At 39.9% G+C, this 23,231-nt stretch overlaps 1 protein-coding gene across 4 annotated transcripts in view; it reads left to right on the top strand.

The window, feature by feature from the left end:
- The first annotated feature begins 1,452 nt into the window (after window positions 1–1,452).
- The window catches only part of arid5b (AT-rich interaction domain 5B), a 142,969-nt gene continuing 121,190 nt past the window's right edge, over window positions 1,453–23,231 (top strand). Inside the window, exons 1-3 of one of the 4 annotated variants that reach the window (XM_073027240.1) lie at window positions 1,453–1,782; window positions 2,062–2,316; window positions 11,086–11,320. In XM_073027240.1, coding sequence (XP_072883341.1) covers window positions 1,762–1,782; window positions 2,062–2,316; window positions 11,086–11,320 — 511 coding nt within the window. In that variant the 5' untranslated portion in view covers window positions 1,453–1,761. Of the gene's footprint in view, window positions 1,783–2,061; window positions 2,317–2,625; window positions 2,680–11,085; window positions 11,321–14,272; window positions 14,361–23,231 lie in introns of those variants that run through there. The other 3 variants (XM_073027241.1, XM_073027242.1, XM_073027243.1) reach the window with 3 other exon arrangements.

Raw genomic sequence — 23,231 nt, 5'->3', positions numbered from 1 at the left:
GAAATTGGACACTTCTTACAGAAAGTTTAAATAAACTTCTCATTACTGCCCCCTTACTGTCTAAACTGGCCCAGAATGGATCTGAGAGTTGAGAGTATTAACAGCACAGAATCTCTGCATCGAGCTGTGATTATTTCTGTAAAGACGCTTGTGCAAGCTCAATACTGGGAAATTCCCTGCCCAACAAAAAAAAATGCATATACACAAGTTGTAAGATAATCGCTTGTTTTTTTTTTATTCTACGAAAACAATCCAGAAATTGGACTGCAAAAGAAACACGGAATTAACCATTTGGAAGCTTGAGAGAAAATGCTTCTGGAGCGTACTGTATACCTGTGTTACAGTATCACTGCTTTCGTGGTACTCAAATAGACTGCAACATCAACGAGCTATTTACGCTGCACGCACCGTGATGTTTTACTGCAGTTATCGCGCAGCATTGCAAATATAGATTGTACGCATCTTCCATTACAGGAATTATCACCCTCGGGTCCCCGACTCTTGTTTTCTGCAACTTGCCATAACCCGAGGGGAAAAATGAAAATAATTAATTATTAACCCAGTTCTGCATCGAATCAGGGTTACGCAAATCCAATGTGCGCAGCAGACTTTTCAGAGTTGTGAATATTAAACGTAAGCGGGAAGAACAGCTGCCTCGCAAGAGGTAGCAGATTGTGGTCGAGACCTGTGAATGGTTAACTTTTCAGGGTACATGCACCCTAGAACCAGTGCCACCAAGATTAGTGAAATGCAATGCACACTCCCCAACACTGGCAGAATCCAGAAACAAGCTGTGCAATACATTCACCCAAGTATCGGTACCAACTGGGGCCATACAATGTAAAGTATGCACCCAGAAAAATCTGCGCCTGGGAGTATGCGATGTGTACCCCAGCACTTGGAGCTATGCAACGGAGATTCCCCAGCTCTGGCATTTTTCCGGGACTATAGCCATTCAAACTTAAAGCACCTGAGCCGTTGATGCAATATATGAACCCTGGAGGGGCAGCACCCAGAGCTCCCATCAGCTTCGCCAATTTGCAGTTCTATTTGCAAACCGTTCCAGGGGGGAAGCGGGAATGCGCGTCCCCCGCCGCCGCCGCGATTGCCCCCGACTCGAGGTGCATGGTTTGTGCACATGCACTAGACCTTGCTAGCATCGCCCCCGACTCGGCGTCCCCTTTCTGCCAGCAGCGCGCGCTCACGCGACCACGGGCACGCGCACCCGGGACCGCTGCAGGAAATCTCTCGCTCTCTCTTTTCTCTCAGATACACACGCTGACGTCATGCCGCAGGTCCTGGCAGGACGGTAGAGGCCAGTGCTCACAAAAACCCGGGCGAAAAATGAAATTCCGCCTCAAGTTTGGGTACAACCAGGCTAGGGGTGATCTCAGCACTCGCCTGCTCCCGCTCACTGCAGTGGTCGGTTTTATGGCCCTGCCGAAAGCTGCGAGCACCGCGATTCCCAGCGCGTTTAGGTTGGAAGGACGCTGTTGCAAATCACTTTGCAGGAGAAAAACAATAGGATTTTCAGGCATTTGGTGCAGTTTGGGGAGGAGGTATGAAAACTTAGGGGGAGGGGCAATAATTAGGTGCGGATTGCGATCATATTGGATTTGACTGGGTGAAGAGAAATGAATTTCATATTGCACCATCGCTGCACCCTCTTACGAAATATTCTTGGAGCTGCCAGGACCTGGCACATTCATTCAAGCCAACTTTCGAGGAGAATGTAGACTTCAATCAATTGAGAAGGGCGATATGGAGACGGACTCAATCAAGGTATTAAACTGCTCTCTGCTATTATTCTCACACTGCCCTTCAAACCTCTCCACCGCCTGCATCCTTCCCTTCGCCTGACTTCAGCTGACTTGTGAATAGGGTGTAAAAGTTCAAAAATAATTTTAAAAAGCTGACATACAGCTCTTCAGAAATTGTTCCAAACATATTTAGATTGTTTTTCTTTAAAGAAAAAAAAATCCGTTCCAGTCAAAATTTCCCATATGTTTCATTTTTTATATATATATTATTAATTATGTTGTGTATGTTTTTCCCTCGCAGTGGGTTGGTTCTCCGTGCGGTTTACACGGAGCCTACATTTTCTACAAAGCTTTCAAATTCAGTCTTGAAGGCAGACCAAGAATCCTCTCCCTCGGAGACTTTTTCTTTGTAAGATGTAAGCCAGGAGCTCCGATTTGCATAGCAGAACTCCAGTTGTTGTGGGAAGAGAGAAACAACAAGCAACTTTTGTCGAGTTCCAAACTCTATTTTCTCCCCGAAGATACACCCGAAGGAAGGTCGATCGGGCACGGAGAGGTGATGACCCTCACTTTCTTGTTTGTTTCGGTTTTAATTGACTGCAATATTTTAGTTGCTGCCTTTTATGAAATATGAGCTGTGCACTTTGTCGCTTATAACCTAGCATTTGCTGTACGTGAACTTTACAGAAAATAAGAATATTTACAGAATGTATTTGCATAGTATGAAGTAAAAGGAAAGGATATTTGTACCCTCCCCCTGTAGTTCGGTTGGGTAATGCTCAGCTATTTGTCTTGGGCTTGATGGGAGGGGGGACTATGTGATTAAAAATATTTAGCGTGAACTAAAAGGCGGAAATTACGAAACGGGTTGAGATCAAAGCTATACTATGAAAGCGTGAAACCGGCAGAAAAGGGACAGGTACAATAATACAGTGAGAAGCCGTGTCTCTGTCGAGCTCTCTCCGCACAAGAGATGTGATGCGGCGAGTCTTTTTTTTTGATTGTCAGCGTGTGACGTGTTTCTACAGTGTGTAGTGAAAACCGATTCTTTCCATGTAAACATCCAAACAGCACATTCGGATGAGAGAGAAAAATATCTAGCGTGCCAAGGAAACTGGCCTCGCGCAATTTTCCATGCAATGACGCAAGTCTTTAAATAACTTTTTTTTATTAAAAAGCTGAAATCTGATTCAGTTACCATATAAATACATCAAGAGGACAGTAGGGACTGGATTGGTCTGTAATATAGCAGTGATGTGTGTGTGAAAATCAATGATGAACAGTTACGCGTTGAAGTGCTGGTTAGCGTGACGTGTAAATAGCTGAGCTTTTAAATTGCGTTTTACAGTATCCTGATAGGGGCGAGAGAGTATAGATTGTAAACACTACAGGCAACTAGTTGTGCTCATGAAAACAGCTCTTGTCTGCATGTCGGAGTTAATTGTGCATTCTGAAAGACTGGCGTGTCAAATTACCTTTTCATATCTTGCAACAGGTTTAGAAGCAGTTAATCCCTCGTATTACTTTTTTTCCCCCGAACACGTTAGCAAAAAGACTTCAACCCACTCTGTTACTGTTGCTCTCCAATCTAATTATATTCGACCTGTTTATCTACTTCGTTTCTCTTTCCAAATCGATTAGTAAATTAATTGTTACCAGTTTTTTAAAAAAAACTATTGAAAACACTAAATGACCTTTCTCCCAAGTTCTGTTACCCCTCCCCCGTCTAAATTTTCCTGTGCAGCTGTCCCTCTTCTCACCCCCCCCCCCCCCCATTATTTGCTTTTGAAATTTATTACTTGACGCGGTTTAGTGGTCTGGAAAAAAAAGAATAAAATAAATAACGAAACAGAGCCGTGGCACTTCAGGCTAATTCTGACCCCCCAAATCCCCATATGTAAAGCAGTTGAAAGCGATTAGTTTATTATGCAGGGTGGAATATCTGCTAATGCCGCAATTTAATAGCGTTAATTTGCATCTTCCCAGCCAAATGCAGGCAAGCGGACCTCATTGTGCATAGTTTTCTCAACGTGAACCTGCTGGTTGATAATTATGTTTATTCAGCTAAATTGAAGGGAGGCGTGTTGTAATTTTAAGTAGATTGTGAGCGATGAACATCGACTTTAACATGAATTTGTATACATTGCACTATGTGATTTTTATATTGCGGTTAATTGTGCTGATCTGCTATTTCTGATCATCGGAGTCAAGGAGCAAAGTACTGTTGTTAATCATTAACCTGGTTAATATCGCCCGGAAAACGTCGGTGTCATCTGTTAAAGTGCTGTAAACTAGAAGTTAACTCTCCCGGATAGACCTGAAGTTATGCAAATATCTTGTGTACTTTAAATAACACGGGCGAGGGTAGGAGCAGGTTGTAGTTTCCAGATGCAGTCTTACTTCGCGGCAGCTGATGTCATTTCCCTTCTGGCCAGAGTTAGTCATTCATTAGTAAAGAGAACAGCAGCAGGAACAGCAACAAGCGCGCACACACTGATCCTGAGCGTTGGCAAGTTGCCCAGAGAAACTTACACCGAGCTCGCTAGCTCAATATGAGACTCCCATTAATATGTTAACGCAGTTGTCACATATTAATAGGTGTGTTGTGTACATACGGTTCTTGTCAGAATTGATGGTTATCGTCCATCTCGCATTGTATTCTACTATACATTACTCCAGCTTTCTGTTTGGGGAATGGGAATTGCAAGTTAATTCACTTATCATTTCATATTAATTTCTAAATTTAGAAACGCCTCACAGGAAATCCATTATTCCCCATTTTAAAAAAAATTTCGAAGATGTCAGTTACCAGAATTTTATACATTCTATACCACAAAACAGTGACCCTTTTCATCCTGTATCATAAATAGACGGATTCCCCGTAAAAGGTTTGGGTTGTACTGTATTGGAACGGAAATAATTTATGTGAATGCTGACTTATTTCAATAGTAAATGAGCTATCTCACAAATTTATGAACAACTGGTATACATTATATGCACTGCATGTGTAATATGTACCATGTAAAAGCATATGCTGTTAGACACTGTGCACAAGCTCTCGCTTTCTAGGTTGTTTAATGGTACAGTGTCAACAGTGAGTGTTCAACAAATTAGCATCTCAACACTGATTCTTTGTGGATTTTTAACTTTTTCATTTATGGCTTCAGGCTGTCACGTAAATCCAAATCAAACAATTGATGGCGAATAGATCAGGCCCTATAATCTAACGAAACAACCAACCATCCTAGAAGTTATTACAACAGGGGATGATCCCTCACAAATGAAATGGGAGTGAGAAGTACAAGGTGTACAGTGAAGCTGTTACACTTCAGAATCTTGAGACTGTAAGACATTGGAGCTGAATTAGGCCATTCAGCCCATCACGTTTACTCCACCATTCCATCATGGCTGATATATCATCCCTCTCAACCCATTCTCCTGGCTTGTCCCTGTAAACCTACTAATCAAGAACCTATCAACTTCCACTTTAAATATACCCAATCACTTGGCCCCCTCAGCCATCTTGTGGCAATGGACTCCCAACGATTCACCATCCTCGGGCTAGAGAGGTTCCTCCTCATCTCTGTTCTCTTATATTCTGAGGCTGTGCCCTCTGGTCCTAGGCTCACCCACTAAAGGAAATATCCCCTCCACATCCACCCTATCAAAGCCTTTCGATATTCGATAGGTTTCAGTGAGATGCCCCTTTATATGTTTAAGCTGCAGCGAGTACAGGCCCTCAAACTAGCAATCATTAGAGTTCTGACGAAGGGTCTCGGCCCAAAATGTCAACAGTGCTTCTCCTTATAGATGCTGCCCGGCCTGCTGTGTTCCACCAGCATTTTGTGTGTGTTGTTTGAATTTCCAGCATCTGCAGAATTCCTCGTGTTTAATCATTAGAGTCAGCGGATAGAGAATAAAACATGTCTTTACATAAGAATATTGTTACAATTTGGAACAGCCTTCTTGAAAAGATGGGGCAGAGGCTGATTAATAACTTAAAGTAAGTGAGGTATATGCTTGGTAAAGTTTGTTTTTAAAATAAGGATGTTAGGAAAGAGAAGGCAATGTGAAGTGAAATGGATATTTCTGAAAGAGCTGGCACATGCATTAGGGGATGAATGGACTCCTACGCAGTAAGATTCTCTAATAGATTGCAATTGTGTGCTCCTTTTCAGATTTTTTTAAAAGACTATTTGTCACAGAACAATTACCTTCTATTTCAACTCTAATCCACCTTTTTTGTTGCTGTGCTGTGAATCATAAGATGCTAATTGTGCCTGCGTATTAAATTTGGCATAAATATGCAGCAATAATGGCAAACTATTCCAGTAAAGCTGAATAAATTGTGGTTCATCTTCACTGTACAGTATATTAATGTCTCACTCCCCAGAGGGATCAGATATAATGAATACAATTATGCAAATCCGTGAAATACGCTGCAGTATATTTTTGGCAACATTTTTTCTAAGTTTTGCATTTCTTATGTTCTGATGCTGATAGCATCATGGGCTTTTTCATTTAATGTGCCAATTATTTGAATAATGTCATCTGTTTTGAATATAGTATAGGAAAACAGCAATATCCTTTCTCTTCCCCCCCCCCCCCACCCCACCCCCAAAAGTCACTTGTCTTCTTCAAAATTCAAATCCAGCAAGCAGCATTGCCTACATGGCAAGGCTGATTTTTAAAGTGGGTCAGTCACTGTTCAGGCAGTAACTAAAGATGTTTAAACAATTTTTAAATCTAATGTAGGAGAGGAAATAATGACATAAATTAAAGCTGTAAAGCAGCATCGTAATATTTTTACGACTAGGTTCTATCAGGAAAATAAATAATTTGGAATGAATCTTAACATTTGTTATAAATGTTTTTCTTAACTCTGCTGCTGGCTTGGGTAATTTAAATATGTCTTAAAAGCTTGCTCTCAGAAAAAGAATTAAAGTGATTACAGTATTCTGAAAAATAAGTGGTGGTGATGGGGGGTTGGTGAGCATCAGGGGAAGTAAAACTTCAGTGCCAGGCATCTGACTTCTTTAAATTAGGTTCCAGTTACCAAATACTCTTTAGTTATTCCGTCCTCTAACAGTAATGTGAATTCAATTGCAGGGCTCTAGAAGTTCATCGCCTGCTTTAACTGTGAGATGAGTGGGTTTCAAAGGTTACACGATGTCCTTTTAAGAATGCAATATTTTATATAATAGCAATTTTTTAAAAAATCTTTTGGCATCAATCCGGAGTAAAGTCAGAATTTTGGTTAAGTTTCCATATATTCATGTAAAGATGCAAGGATCGTATAGGTGGCCAGTGCAAGATTTATATTGTGGTTATTAACTCCTTGTAAATGAAAACAGCAGAATGTAACATTGGTATGGCAGTGATGAGTGCTTTCAGTTGGGGCAGTATTATCAGTCTGTAATTGCTGAGCTGATGAAAGTAGGTCATAAACAAGGAGGTACATGACACAAATACCAAAGATTAATGTGCAGTTTATTTTGATTTTCAAATTCTTTTGCTGAAAATTTGAAATAAAAACAAGAAATGCTGGAAAAATTCAGCAGGACACATAGCAGCTGCAGAAAGTTGATATCTCAGGTCTGGGATTCTTCGTCAGAACTCAGAAGCTTCAGGAGCGTGATAAAACAAGTCCAATACCATGCTTGTCCAAATTGCAACCCACTTGGAACTCTCACAGCCCAGCATCCCTTCCTTTTGAATCCTGGCACTGGAGGTTTGGAAAAGGCTAGAGTAGAAATTCTAAATTCATAAAAAGGCTAGGGTCTGTTAGTATCTGCAAATCAGGCTAGATAAATATTATTGAGAATGGGTTTATGTATCTGGCCTCGAGGTTCACTGACCATTGTAGTATGGCTGATGTTTGGACTTCCATTCTCCAGCACTACCAGCTTAAGGTACAGATGCAGTGCTGGCTGAAATGTTGATATTTGCACAGAGAAGCGCTCTTCTGATGCTCGATGCCCTAAAAAAAAAAACCCTTCTCATGTACCTTAAAGTTCTTGTCACTTGAGCAGTTGTGACATCTTAGCAAATGAAAGAGGAGGTAAGTTCAAAAGAACACTGGAGTTGTGTAAAATGAAATAGTATAGAATTTTTCCCTCTTGGTCTGTCCTGAATCAGCTAGTTGGAGGTTCCTGGCCTTGGTCACTAGACTAGAGAGGAGAAGGATTTTGGCACTTAGTATCAATGTTCACCCTGCTATGTTGGGTGAGAGCAGGAGCAGATTTGGTGCTGATGTCTCCTTTGGTTGAGTAGTCACTCATTCATTCATTGTCCAGTATGAAAATAGAATAGTGTCTATAGAGTGTAGCTGAAGTGTAATTATACGTTTTGATGGGGAGTGAAGTGGTGATGTGGATAATTGGGGAAAAATGCTATCGGGAGACAAGTGGAGATGAAAAGAAGATACAACGATAAATGTATTTTCATTTGTTTTTGTCTGTTTTTAAATTTTCACCATGCTCTTTGTTCTAAAAGTGACAATTTTCAGAAAACATTGTGCAATCAAGACAGAAGAAAATTGCAATTTTATTGCAGCCAAAAATAAACAATTTATGGGAATGAGAGTACATTTTAGGATTATTCATAAAGTGAGTGGTACAATTTGCATTTTCAAATGCATGTTTGTTCTTTATGCTCTGTGTAACACTAGTGTTAGAATTTAAACGTTAATGTGAATTTATAACGTCAGAATCTGAACCAGGTTTATTATCACTGGCATTTGTGAAATTTGTTTTGTGGCAGCATTACAGTGCAATACATTAAAAAAATTAAAAAGATTAAGTAATGCAAAAATAATGAGGTAGTTTTCATGGGTTCATTGTTCTTTCAGAAATCTGATGGCGGAGGGAAGAAGCTGTTCCTAAACATTTCTTCTTCAAGCTTTCTGTTAATTAAAGTTAGAACAAGAACAAAATTAAAAATCTGCAGGTCTCCTTTTTAAAGGACATGAATTACTAGATAGCCACTTTACATAAAGGGCTTTCTCATTCCTATAGGCATCATTTCTCATGTTGCGAGGTCAGTAATTCAATAGACAGCAAAACAGGTGTACTAATCTGTTTTGACCTGAGGAATTCTTTCTTTGACCTCATGAGGCAACAGACTGAAACATTCTCAGCATGACAGATTTTCTTTCTTTTGGTAGCTGTTTTATCAAAGGGTTGAGCAGACCAAACCATATATTAACTAAGATTATTATATGGATGATTGCATACAATTTCACTGCTAACTGTAAGCAGCAATTTATTGCACAGTTTATTTGTATTTGTGACAGTTTCCTGTAATATAACTTGAAAATTATAAATTATGCTAAATAATTACTTTATTGCTTTTTCTAAAGATGAATATTGGAGGCTTTCACTAAAAATAGCAAATTACTCTTTGGTGATTTTATTTTAGAAGTCTCCTCTAAGTAAAATGTATTATATCAAGCAATCGCTTCAACCTTGGAACTTACAGCCACTAATAAATCTTTAGATTCTGTTAGTTTTGTTTCCTTCTTTGTATCTGAGGATTTCATAACTTTATACTACACCATCTAGGTAATTGTGGGAGTAAAGTAAGATCTGATTTTTGGCATGAGATACTTTCCGGATAGAAGCTTAATATTCTGTATGATCCTAAATCATATTTGAGCAAGCATCTGGAAATTCTGGCATTAAACTTGATTTGATGAACTTTGGAAAGTGATTGTTTTCACGTTCTCATATTACAGCATCTTTGCCGACATAGCTAACAGATGTGTTCATCAAGGCACTATGTATAAAAGGGAATTCAGGCAAGTCACCCAACAACAGAATGTTCAAAGTGGATTACGAAATCTGTAAAATGCCTTTGTTTCCTCCATTTGGACTTTATAAAGCGGACAACATATTCCCAAACTAATGCTGGCATTATTTCGTTGCCAATAATTCTGTACTTAGAGCTTTAGTTTCTTAACAGCAAGAGGTTTTCATATAATTTACAGCACACTCAACTGTATATTTCATTTATCGGAAAGAGAATATGGAATTTTGGGGGAGGGGGAAGGTGGGAACATAATAATTTGAAGAAACTGAAATTTCAAGTGAATTTAAAGTTCCATTTGACCACCTTACTGTTAGTAGTGGCAGCACCACAAATTATAGTTAAAATAACTTGGGCATTTGCTATTGAAATATTCAATGTGGAGTATGTTCCTTTCAATGTTTTTCTAGTTCAGCTTTATAATCACAAAGGTATGTTAGAAATTTATGGAAGATGATTTATGCTGCTTGAAAGAAAAGAATTAAGTCGCAAGATCAGAAAGGATCTCATTTAAACAAAAATAACAAGACAGTTATTTGAAATCCTTAAAATCTTGGTGCATGTCTCTTTAAAACATCATATCAATGCAAAATTCAAGATACACCACTAAGACGGCAAATATTAATGACATTAATTAGTTGAAACTTGTTTAAGTGTTTGCATTTCTTCTTAAAGTCAGTCAGTAAAATTTTATCCTCCTGGTTTTCAAGTAATTCACAAAATATTCATTTGGAGCCATTTACCTTTCAGTTTCGCTAGGCTTATTTCCCCCACAAATAATATTCTCAGTGAACCGATAATGCAGAATGAAAGACCTAGCACAACTGATTATGTAGCATTGTGGCATACTGTCTTCAGGCAATAGATTAAACTTCAGTGATACGATACTTCTTGCCTCTGTGGTCAGCAGTGCTGTGGTTTTCTAGAGGAATAGACAAAGATTGGAAGGAAAGTCATTAAAGTTGCTTCAGTAAACTTCTCGATGGCTTAGTACTGATTTCATTTACATATATCTGAAAGCAGGCTACTTGTGTATTCTGTCAGCTGAAGAATAACACTGAAGTGTTGTTAACAAGCAGGCACAGGTTTAATGTAATTGGAATGACAACCAAGAAGGAGATGAAGCAATTTTTTTGTTTTAACATTTGGAATAAATTGTCATGATGTGGAACGCATTGCTTCAAAGGGTGGTGTTAATAAATTGAACAGTAACTTTTGAAAGGGAATAAATATTTGGAAGGAAAAATGTGCTGGGCTATTGGCAAGGCAGTTTAACAATCTTTTCTTCTTGAGTCAGACCAACAAATTGAAGGGTCCCTGTGCCATTTGGTCCCATGTTCCTATCTAATGGTACAGTTGGATAGTGATTTTTAAAATATTAAGTCAACTATAGATTTCATTTAGATGGGAGTTGTGATCTGCTACAAATTGAAATTGAAAACTCGATCGTCTGAAATGTAACAAAAGCCTTCAAAGATCAGCAACGTCTTAGTGTTGAATATTCTGGTGCTGTTTACAGGATGAAGTTGTAGCTGTTTCAGAGAAAGTAATCGTGAAGCTGGACGACCTGATGAAATGGACATGCTCAGATTTCAGCACGTGGACACGGGGGCTCGGGGCTGTGTCACTGAAACCCTCAAAGAGAAAGGAGCTGAGGATCAATGGACAAAAGGAAACTTTGCATCACTACAGACAATGTACCCTCAACAGCGGCCTCAGTTTCAAGGATGTGTTAAAAGAGAAGGCTGACCTTGGTAATTATTTTATTTACATTGCCTTTTGTTCGAGCTCAAAATTCTAATTTGAAAGCTCTTTATTTCTATTATCTTTTGATTCCATTTTAGGTTCAGTTGATACTGAACAGATGTGTTATTTTCTCATTGAAGTTGCCGAGTCTCTAGTGGAATTTAATGGCTTGCAATTTGGCTTTGGCTATTTTCAGCTGTTATGACATTTATGATGTTTTGTGTCGTTGATGTTCTGCTTTAGGGTTGCAGGCTAGATATTATTAGACATGCTAGGAAATATAAATGTGAAGTCATCCTTTAAAGTATTTGATATTTCTGGTTTTATTATAATCATTGGTCAGTATCAAAAATGTTATCCATTTGAATCTGCGACTGTATGTCTCTCTTTTACCTTTTTGGCCCTGCTTTTCTGTCAACTTTTATCCTTCAGGTTTGCTATGTCAACTGTCACATGTAATGCAATATAGTGTTCAGCAGGTGTCTCTAGGGAGTACAACTCTGAAGTTTCTACCAACTCTTTTTGACATCTTGCACTGGGGTGGGGGGGGAAGAAAAAAAGAATTGAAAGAGTTTGGGGCCCATTGCGGACAAATCACTAATGTTTATTTTGCAACGATCTCTCCCTTTGCAGCTATTACATTTTAATTTGGAGAGTGAGCTGCTTGAAATAATACTTTTTTTTTGTTCACTGATTTGCCCTCTCTGGTGGTACAGTTTAAAATACACGATAAAGCAGTTGAGATTTTATAATACAGTACAAGAGATTCTTAGATGCTGATAAACTGGAGCAACAAACACAAAATGCAGGAGAAACTCCAGCGGGTCAGGCAGCATCAGTGGAAACAAGCAATCAGTCAATATTTTGAGCCCATTCTTTAATAAAGTTATGTTTTAACAACTTGTAAGAAAATAAGACATAGGAGCAGAACTAGGCCATTCGGCCCATTGAAATTGCTCCACTATTCCATCGTGGCTGATTTATTACCCCCTCTCATCCCCATTCTCCTGCCCTCTCCTACTCTTCATGTCATAACACTCTCCGATTATTTTTAAAGAAATAGGAAATAAAGGTGCCAAATTCATACTGTGAAATGAGTCTGATTAATTGCCCTTTAAAGACAATAATGGCTAACACAAGGGGCCATAGTTTTAAGGTGCTTGGAAGTAGGTACAGGGGGATGTCAGAGGTAAGTTTTTCCACACAGAGAGTGGTGGGTACGTGAAATGCATTGCCAGCGACGGTGGTAGAGGCGGATACATTAGGGCCTTTTAAGAGGCTCTTGTATAGGTAATGGAGCTTAGAAAAATAGAGGACTATGCGGTAGGAAAATTCTAGGCATTTTCTAGAGTAGGTTACATGGTTGGCACATCACTGTGGGCTAAAGTGCCTGAAATGTGCTGTAGATTTCTATGTTCTAAAATAAGTGATTTTTACCCAGTATATTTTGTCAGAAAAACACTGAAGATTTGATAAAGTCTTTGGGGAAAACAAATCTTCGCAATTTAGTCATTTGCAGATTATGAAGAAATTAAAGGTCCATACATCATTTGTAACCCATCTGATAATGAGCAAGAATTCAGAGGGATTAAGGTTTTGGCTGGCTGCTTGCAATCCTCAAACAGCAGAAGTCAGCCTTATTAACGTATCGCCTGTGGAAAGTAAAAGTGTGTGTGGAGCCTGAAAGGACACATCCAAAGTGTAGGGCTTGCAAGGATCTTGTATCTTCTTTTGGAGAGGTACAGTATATTTGACATTCACAGTAAAGGTGCTGTATGCCTCTTCCCTATCACCCTAAATAATGACCCACTGCAAATGAGCCCAAGTAGGCAACAACGTTTAAGAAAAGCTTGGCCAAAACATCTCTAAAATTTATTATTCCTTCCTTCCTTTTGCTGATTTTACACTTTTGTGTGGCACTGGATGCTGTCAATAGTGATTTTATGTTTTACTTCGATACCTCTACCAGTCCATATTCAAGATGGAGGCCTATCTCGTGACAAAGCTGAGGTGCTGGAATTAGGCCAGCCACATCATGAAGGATTTTGCCCTCCCTGCTCTTGGATTGTTTGTCCTTCAATCAGGGTGGAGGCTACAGAGCATTCACACCAGCACCATCAGACTTCAAAAGCAGTTACTTCCCCCAAACAGTAATGCTGATCAACACCTCCAGCCCTCCACCACTACTTTAACTTTCCCTGACAGAATCTCCTTATGTACTGGCGCTTCAGTGCATCGTGTCGCTGTATGGACAATCAATGTATCTGATGTGTTTATATTGTTTATTTTTGTGATCTTTATTGTGTTTTTTTTTTGGTGCTGTGTCAAATCCGGAGTGACTATTATTTTGTTCTCCTTCACAATTGTGTACTGGAAGTGACATTAAACAGTCTTGAATATCTTGTAAGACAATACAGTGAGCTGAAATGATGCATTTAGAGTAGTGTGTCCGCTTGTGTTCTGATTCTGCAGCCAGTAATATAATGGCATTTAAGTCAGAGTCCATCAATTAAACTGTTTTGATGAGCTGCCACAAAAGCTGGTTTATATTTGCTCAATGTACAAATGAGTCTTTGTTGTACTAACAAAACCGGTTTCAAAAAGTGTGACATAGTAAATTAATTTTGGATAGGAGGAGCACGACTGATCCTCTGTGCAGTTCATTGGAAACTGAATGAGTAGTTCGGAGAAGTGGAATAGAGTATTAGTGTTAAGTGGAATTTCCGTGTTCTTCCATTGGAACTGGTTTATTATTGCAGACTGAGGTAGAGTGGAAAAACTTGCACACGGATCAGTTCATTCCACATTGAGATAGCGCTAGGTAAAACAATAACAATGCAGAATAAAGTCCAACAGCTACAGAAAATGCAGGGTAGATAATTAAATGCAAAATCTTAATAAGATAGATTCTGAGGTCAAGAGTCCATCTTATCGCACTAGGGAACCATTCAGTAGATTTAGAGCAGTGAGGTAGAAGCTGTCCTTGAGTCTGGTATGGGCCTTTTGGTTTTGTATCTTCAGGCTGATGGGAGAAGAGAGAATGTCCAGGTGAGTGGGGTCTTTAGTTGTGCTGGCTGCTTTACTAAGGCAGCAATAGATCAGCTACCATGGAGGAGAGGCTGGTTTTCATACTAGGCTGAGCTGTGTACACATCTCTACAGTAGTCAAGGGCAGATCAGTTACCATACACAACCACGATGCATCTAGCAAGGATGTTTTCTATTAAAAATTGGTAAGGAACAATGGAGATGTGACAAATTTCTTTAGCCTCCTGAGGAGGTAGAGGCATGAGCTTAGTTTGAAACCATATCAATGATTGTTCTTGCATCTAATATTTAAACCTTTGAGACTACAAGCTTGCTTACAAACAGCGTGCCATAAATGATCGGTCTATAGATGTCTATTTTAATTTTGAGCTGCCTCTGTTACCTACCATTAGCTTTTTAATAAAAAAAAATTGAAGTCCAGTCACTTCCAATTGGTTTTCCTTTCTCCCGAGCCCAGGAGAGCTGGGATTTCCAGGAATTTGCTAGCCAGTAAACTTTCCTCAAAAGCTGCATGTGTTAGTGGATATGTTTGGTTTCTCGGAAAAAAAAAATTAAGCAAGGCCAAGAGCCATTACTTTTCAGTGTTCACAAAAAAAATCTGCCTAGTAGCAGAAAATATTTCCCACTTGAGCTCTTGCATGTATTATGGAGGGACGGAAAACCAATTTCTAATTATGCCAAGGTTTTGCTAAGGGCAATGAGTCCTGGGGACACAGTAACCTGGGGAGAGGAGTGTTATTACACTTTAAGGGGTATTTCTCCTTAGAAAAATAATACATTCAGTGAAATAATACCCCCCCCCCCATTAAAAAACAGGATATAATCTCCAGTAGACTGTGAACAATCTCGGTGGTAATATCAGAACTGCCAACTGTGAGTCGGAGGATTCTCTGTTTTGTGAGATTGGACAACATCTCATGTAAAAGTAGGTGTGACCATTTCAGCCTACGAGGTTTAGTTGCTGTCGCTTGAACATTTGCTTCATATAGAGGCCATCTCAGAGGAGACGGACACCCTGCATCTTGTGTTTGGTGAAAAATGTTTTTTAAAAAACTGTGCAAGAAACTTGGGTGTGAATACTCAGGGAATGTTTGCCTACTTCTGTATGGTACTCTAAGCAGTACTTAAAGATGTATTGCCTTAGGAATGCAGGAATGTTATTCAGAGTGCAGGGTATTATCCATAGCAAACCAGGGTGTGGTTTCTAGCAGGGAGCTGAACCAGTGCCCTTTGCATCTTCTACTTTCAATCAATGTACTGGAATAGGGAGGCTGGGGTACCTTTCCTCCCCTGGCTGTGGAGGGGGAGGGAATGTACTCCCTCCTCCCTCTTCCAGTAACGACCAGTGATTTTAAGAGATTCGTTTTATGAAACCTATAGCGAAGTGTGTCATTTGCATCAAATCAGTGAGGGTTGTGCTGGGCAGCCCACAAGTGCTGCCACGTGTCTGGTGCCAACCTTGCTTGCCCACAGCTCACTAACCATACATCTTTGGAATGTGGGAGGAAACCGGAGCACCCCTGTGAGGTCCTGGGGATAACAGTTAGTGTGGCGCAGTTACAGCTCAATGTCGGAGCTCAATGCTAGAGTCCTCTGCAAGGAGACTCCAGTCCTCCCTGTGGAACGCGCGAGTTTTCCCCAAGTGCTCCAGTTTCCTCCCACAGTCCAAAGACCTACTGGACAGGTTAATTGGTCATTGTAAGTTGTCCTGTGACTAGTTTAGCATAAAAATAGGGTTGCTCGGGTGGTGCTACCTGAAGGATCTAATCTGCACTGTATTTTTAAATAAAATAATGTACAGACTCCTTACAGACAACGGTAAGAATTGAACCCAATCCTTACAGACTCCTGGCAGACAGTAGCAGGAATTGAACCCAATCCTTACAGATTGCGACAGGAATTGAACCCCAATTTTACAGCTGCCGCTGCAAATTTTATTATTTTTTTTATTTTAGAGATCTAGCACAGAACAGACCCTTCTGCTCTTTGAACCGTGAGCCCAGCAAACCCACCGATTTAACCTTCGCCTAATCACGGGACAGTTTACGATGGCCAATTAACCAACTAACTGGTGTGTCCCTGGGCTGTGGTAGGAAGCCAGAACACCCGGAGCGAACTCTCGTGGTCACAAGAAGGAGCGTACAGACTTGATCAGAGAGGGTGGTGGAATGGCGCTCTGAACTCAAGCCCCAAGCTGTAATAGCTTTGCACGAACCTCTACGTTACCGTGGTGCGTCTGTATTAGCTGTTTACTTGGAAGTTCTTTCTAGACTGGTGGAGGACCTGGAGAAGGGGAAGGAGTTTTTGGGTTGGCCAATATCCTTGTGGATGCTTCTTTGATGGAGCAGTTTACATTGGGAAAAATGGGCCCATAGCTTTCCTTCAAAATTGAAAAGCATTGTGGCAAATGATGAAGAATCCTTGAGTAAGGGGTTCAGCTTTAAATTCATGCTACCTGCTCCCTGCCAAAAGCAACGGGTAATCTCTTCGTCCCACTGACCCCTACCCCTTACATGTGAATATAACCCTATGCACCCAGCAGGAAATTTTGAATTTGTGTATTTGGTTTTGCTAGAAAGTGATCCTAATAGTAATAAAGAAAGCTAGTGATTAACTCAGTAACTGAAATTTCTGAGCAGTTTACTGACCTCTAAATTGACCTGGGTAATTTATAGCCAACTGTAATTAGCATGAAGTAATTGAACATTGACCTTAAGCACACAAAAAACTGATTAGTTATTAAGCGGAACAACCATACCCAAACTGTATAGGAGCAGCACCTGGGGGAGACCTGCTGGTATATACTTGAAAATGTTGCATCTAGTATTTCGTTGTTTCATTGAAAGCATCACACCCGATTGTCTTAAGCAGTCTTAATTAAGAAAGTAGAGGCCAACCTGTTGCTGCGTCAGTAAGTGAATACACTACTGTTGCAATACTGACTTGGTGCAGGCTGTTTGTTAATTCTGAGTTAAAATTCTAAGTAAAACCCGATACTTGAGTGCTCCAGTCCAGATGAAGGGTCTCGACCCGAAACGTCATCTGTCCAATTCCCTTTACAGATGTTGTCTGCCACGCTGAGTTCCTCCAGCAATTTGCTCTCAGCTACACTTGAGTGTGCCTCATATCAGATTCAGTTCTCTGTTAATTTATATCCAATCCACGTGAAGAACAAAATATATTGTTGATGTGAGAGTACAATAGAGGCCCAGCTGTCTTTACTCTAATGCTGAGAATTTGGGACTAGGTAGTCAATGTTTTTGCTTTGGTCTTTCCCCTCCTCCCCCCCCCCCCCCCTAACAAATTAAATTCTATATGTATTGTCATTTTGCAGAATTGCAATATTAACCTTGCTTTAATTTGAGCTGCAAATCAATGCAGGTCGAAAGGCCTGGTTCCAACAGCTTAATTGCCAGTGGATCTCCTTGACAGGATGATCCCAACTCGTCAGTCCAACTTCAATAAAAATTGGGGGGGAAATCTCCAACTGACTGGGGTTCTCTCGTCTCCTCTGACCCAAGGAAATTCCTGCAGTTCAGCACCAATAGGTGGTTCTTAGTGCCTTAGCATGTGGAATAAGGGTGGCAGATTTTTGGATGAGGTGAATCTCAGTTGAGGAGTGAATGTTCTGGAACACAAATGTGTCATGTCATAAACCACAGGTCTGTCAGGAACACGTTCTTGCAGGGAATCAAGTGTAGCTTTTGAAAATCGAGGGCATTTTCTTATTGTGGCATGCAACATAGGTTATTTCCATTATAAGCATAAACATAAGTGCTTAAAGATTCAGCCCCCTAAGACTGCGCATGTGAAAATCAACTTTTATGGGATTTCAGATGGACGCTTCTTGTGTTGGCTGTTTTCTGCGTTAGGGTAGCCATTCTCTTTGCGGGACTGCATTGCTAGATGAACTGAGTCCTGTTTTAGATAGAACATAGAAAAGTACAGCACAGGAACAGGGAACAGGACATTTGGCCCACAACGCTGTGCTAAACTAGCTAAAAAGCAAATCAAAAATACCCGAACACTAATCCCTCCTGCTTACACCATGTCCGTATCTCTCCATCTCCCTTGTGTCTCTTAAAAACCTATAATGTATTTGTCTCTACCACCATACCAGGCAGCGCATTCCAGGCATCCACCACTCTCTGCATTTTTTTTTTAAAAATCACCCCTCACATGCCCTTAAACCTACCCCCCTCAGCTTCAGTGCTTACCCTCTGGTATTAGACATGTCAACCTTGGGGAAAGAGATGCTCTCTATCCACTCTATCTAGGCCTCTCGTAATCTTGTAACCTCTACTAGATCTCCCCTCAGCCTCTGACGCTCCAGAGAAAGCAACCTGAGTTTATCCAGCTTCTCATGATAGCACACGCTCTCTAAACCAGGCAGCATCCTGGTAAACCTCTTCTGCACCCTCTCCATAGCCTCAACACCCATCCTATAGCAGGGCGACCAGAACTCTGCAGAATACTCTACACGTGGCCTAACCAGAGTTTTATATAAAGTTACATCACAACAGTCTGACATTTTAACTCAAATGCCTCGACTTTGAAGTATGTCTGTTGTAGGGTAGTCAGTCCTACTATGGTACGGTGATGGATTTTCTGGCCCAGGAATTAGATAAGTCCCGTATAAGTGTATTGATTAGCCATCGCACTTTGGATAACCTCACCTAATACGGACCCCATGTGCTCGAGCCTTTCTGTTCCACCTCCGTTATTTCGGGAAGGTTGTGTGAACGTGCCCAAAAGAGAGTAAACCAGATCCACTCATGCCCAGCTCCTTGGATGTGGAGTTGCTGGTCACAGGCCCGTGACTCTGCTGGATGTGTTGCTCGGATTTCCAGCATCTGCAGATTTTCTCTTGTCTACAGTTTCTTCACTGACTTTCTTGATGCCCATGTTGATGACACAGCCTCATGTTATGGAAAATTGCAGTTATGGACTGCTTTCTAGGAATGCATCCTTCCCCTTCCCCCCCCCCCCCCCAATATTTGACTGCATCATAGGGATATTGGTAGATGCCATATTCGAAGATTACACCAGTAAACAGCAGTGATGCCACATTATAGTCTGTTTCGATTCTTGAGAAACATTGAAAAATAAGGGAGATTCAAAAATCTTCATTCTCTAGGATATCTTTGCATATTCTAGCATGCCCTCAAAATACTACAGTGCCTGGTTTACGGAAAGTCCCAAATCAGAATAGGTTTCTGCCCTCCTGTTACACAGTCAGTGAGCAAACGATGTCATATTGTTGAAAGCTCTTATCAGAATTCAAAGGTCTCCTGACAAAATTCCTCAAGAATTCATTTACAGTGGTAGTTTCATCATTGTGCATAGCTATTGTCAAATCAGGAAACCACTTTGATATTCTTACAGATTTAATGTTGTAAGATGGAAACTGATAAACTGATTTACAGTTTGATACTAAAGCTCCTTTACAGAACAGTTTGACTCTTACAGTGACATTGCCCTTAATTCTCTAACTATTTCTTTACATAGCAATTAGCATTCTCTTTGTGAAATCCACAGTGCATTAGGATAATTGCCTTATCACAATTTGGTAATATATTCTTTATATAAACATCTTTCCTTATCTGCAAGCCTAAATAAAACCAATGTTGAAAACTATGATTAATCATTTTTAGACCAATTTGCAAACACAATGGTTCATGCAAATTTTTTGGTTGAGGTAATGTCACTAGTGTTTCAAAACTATTTCTGATCCAGTTGCTTTTGCAAACCGGTACAGTAATTAGATAAGTGATTGTGATTATTGCATGAACTCCATGAAGCAATGGGTATCTGTATTTTTTTTAGAATGTGTTCCAATTGCTTCTGCAGCAGTGTTGCCTTGGGACAAAATAGAACTTATGAAAAGCAGCTTGCACCATCACCTTTTCATATTATGAGCTGTTATTGCCAAATCATCCTTTTTCCATTGTGAAATACCAAATATACAACACTTTAAAAATAGTCATGTAGAAAGGAACTAGAACAAAAGTAGGCCAGTCCTGTTGCAATACTTATTTAGGTTGTGACCACATCTTAACACTATTTACTTCCTCGGTTTGAAAGCTTTTATTTCACTTGACTAGCATTTTATCAATTTAAATTGCTAATATTGTTTATTAAAATCCCCCCACCAAAAGCCTCAGTAGCTTTTAGAGGAGGGCTCTTGAATTAAGATGCTCCTCGATAGCCTGGTTCTAATATTAAGATTACGTACCCTGTCTGGGTACTTTCCAAGGAAATAGTTTTGCTGGCTTTATACTTTCAATTCCTTTGATCAACTCCAGTCACCTTGATCAGGCCTCGCCTTAATATACAGTCCTAAGTGAAGCTAAAAATGAGAAGGTTGCTGCCAAAATCCACTTTCAGGGCCATAATATGAGGGTGAGGCACAAACTCAGTTGAAATAAATACTCGTGTTCTGGCTGATTTGGTTTTTACGCTGTGCAGACGTGGAAGATAGTTCTGATAACAGTTTAGTTGCTCATTTGAGAGCACCAAGTGGCTTACATTTTTTTTTTCCGTTTTGAAGTTTATCTTCTGATTTGGGGCCTCATTCAGTTCACTTGTTAATCTACCTCTGAATTGGGGCTTGCACGCTGTTTGGGGGAAATGTGCAGGAGATCCGGATAGGAATCTTGCCTGCTCCTAAGTGCATCAAGGACGGCTGCACCCATTAGTTCTCCAAAGGGGCTCTGGAGCTCTAACAGGGTCAAAGGACCTTGAGTGCATGGTGTCCATTTTCTTATTGGCAGATCTGTCTTCAGCCGTGTAGTCCCCATTCAGTGCAATATCTTCCTTTAAAATGCTCCCTTCAAGCTCCTTCCTGCAAACCCACTTGAAAATGATTAACATTTTAAAAAGTTGTAATGTTCTTTTTGCTATGGCACTGATGCAGAAAGATATTTGCCCCAGGCTTTTGAAATGTATTGCATAATATGCACATTACACAATATTTGTACATCATAAAATCAAACAGTATATCTTTTGGAATAAGTTTGGAAATCAAAATTACAATGCTCTTAGCTCAAATATGTGCAGTACAATATTTGTGGGTATTTGAGGATATTTTGCTTGACTATTCTGAAACAAGCAGTCTTGTATCTTAATTGAATCATATTAAAGAGGGTTAGATTATGTTGTCATTTTTAGAACAGATTGAAAACTGCTGTGGAAAAAGGCCTGAGCTAATTATGTGGTATCTATACTTTTTACTTTGCAAGCTGAAACAGGAAACCACTAAATCTTCCAGTCTTCTGATTCAAAAGTAATTTGGAAACGAAGCCTATTATTCTTTTCTGTTTTGAAGTTGCCATCTCATTTTACAAGGATGTAATGTGATTGGGCTCTGCATTTGTTTCTAGTTGAGTAGCTAAGGTCTTGGGATGTAATTAATTTTATTTTAGCTGGAAACTTAATTTTCTTTGTCCGGAATAGGTTCTAGTCACCTCGGCTATATAGGTCTAAATTTCTGGCTTTTTGTTTCATCCTCCAGTGATTGATGGCACTTGCATGGGTATCCTATGTGCTTGTGTGGAGCAGAAAGGAATGAAGAGTGATTAATCTGCAGCCCCTATTTGGCATTGTGCCCTTTTGGCTTTTAATGCTTTGAAAGGGTACTCTTTGGCGTGTAAGGGTTTATTGGTTGTATATACACAAGAGCACAAAGTTTTAAAAACAAAAAAAGAATTAGCGAATCCTAGAAAGATTTTTAAAAAAAAGGTAAATTACAGGGTGCAGTGGAATGTTGTGATTATACTTGGAGCTATTTTGAATGCAGTCATGTTGGATTGTATTATATGTTCAGAAACTATAGTTAAAGAATTACAATGAAGTTATCGTGCAGCAACTGGCTATTTGCTCCAATCAGTCTGTGTTGACTGTTCATGCTGTATTTGGGCCATATCTTGGCTGCCTTCTTGCTTTAACGTGTATTCCTTCCCCCCCCCCCCCCCCCGAGATATTTCCAGACTTGCAAGACATTTGTACTATTTTCTCACATGGATGGCATGTTCCAGCAACCGGTGTTGGATTGGAGTGTAGAATTGTTGATTTTTCTTGTAGTTTAACTTTCCTGTACTTGCATTTTTATATAATCATCCACGGACATGTAGGGAATTTTTCAGTAATTGCGGTATAGTCACTTCTGTATTTTTCTAGAGTGACAGTAGCAGGTGTCACTCGACTTGAATCTGTCTATTTTATTGGTTTTCACAGAATTTCTGTTATCTCTAGTCTGGTGAGACTACTAATTTTTATTTTTTTTTGTTCTCTTGACACTTCTGTGCCTTCTTTACTCTTGTAACGTTTATTAGAATGGTCATATATCATGATTTTCTAAGTTACAGCACTTCTAAAATACTTCGTTGGCTGAAAGATGCTTTGGGGCAACCTGAGGTCATGAAATGTATTTTGAAATTATAGGCAAACACGAGGAAATCTGCAGATGCTGGAAATTTTAGTTCTGTTTTTGATCATTGTAGAGGCTTTGAGTGGTCATGCCTTGGCCTTCTCCCAGCCTGCTTTCCAGTCCCAATCGGTATGACCCACCATTTCCGCTACTAGTCATCATATTTGTTGCCTCTTTAATCTCATTTTATCTTTTTTCATGACGACATAACAGCTGGAGTTAAACCCTATGCTTCGTGTGCTCATCGGCTTGCAAGTATCTTGCTATTTTTCTACACTACTCTGTCCAGATATAAACCCCGGTGCTTTGATCTTCTCTTATTCTTGCTCAGTTTGCCCCTACTTGGTGATTGTAAATCCCTTTGAAAGTCCCTCTGTATCATGGCATTCCTATTTTATATGTGATCTTATTTTTCGTTCCGTAATTTGAAATGTACTTGTCAGT

This window comes from Hemitrygon akajei, chromosome 23 (assembly GCF_048418815.1).
Source record: "Hemitrygon akajei chromosome 23, sHemAka1.3, whole genome shotgun sequence".
Classification (NCBI taxonomy): domain Eukaryota; kingdom Metazoa; phylum Chordata; class Chondrichthyes; order Myliobatiformes; family Dasyatidae; genus Hemitrygon; species Hemitrygon akajei.
This window is presented reverse-complemented; position numbering and strand designations above follow the sequence as displayed.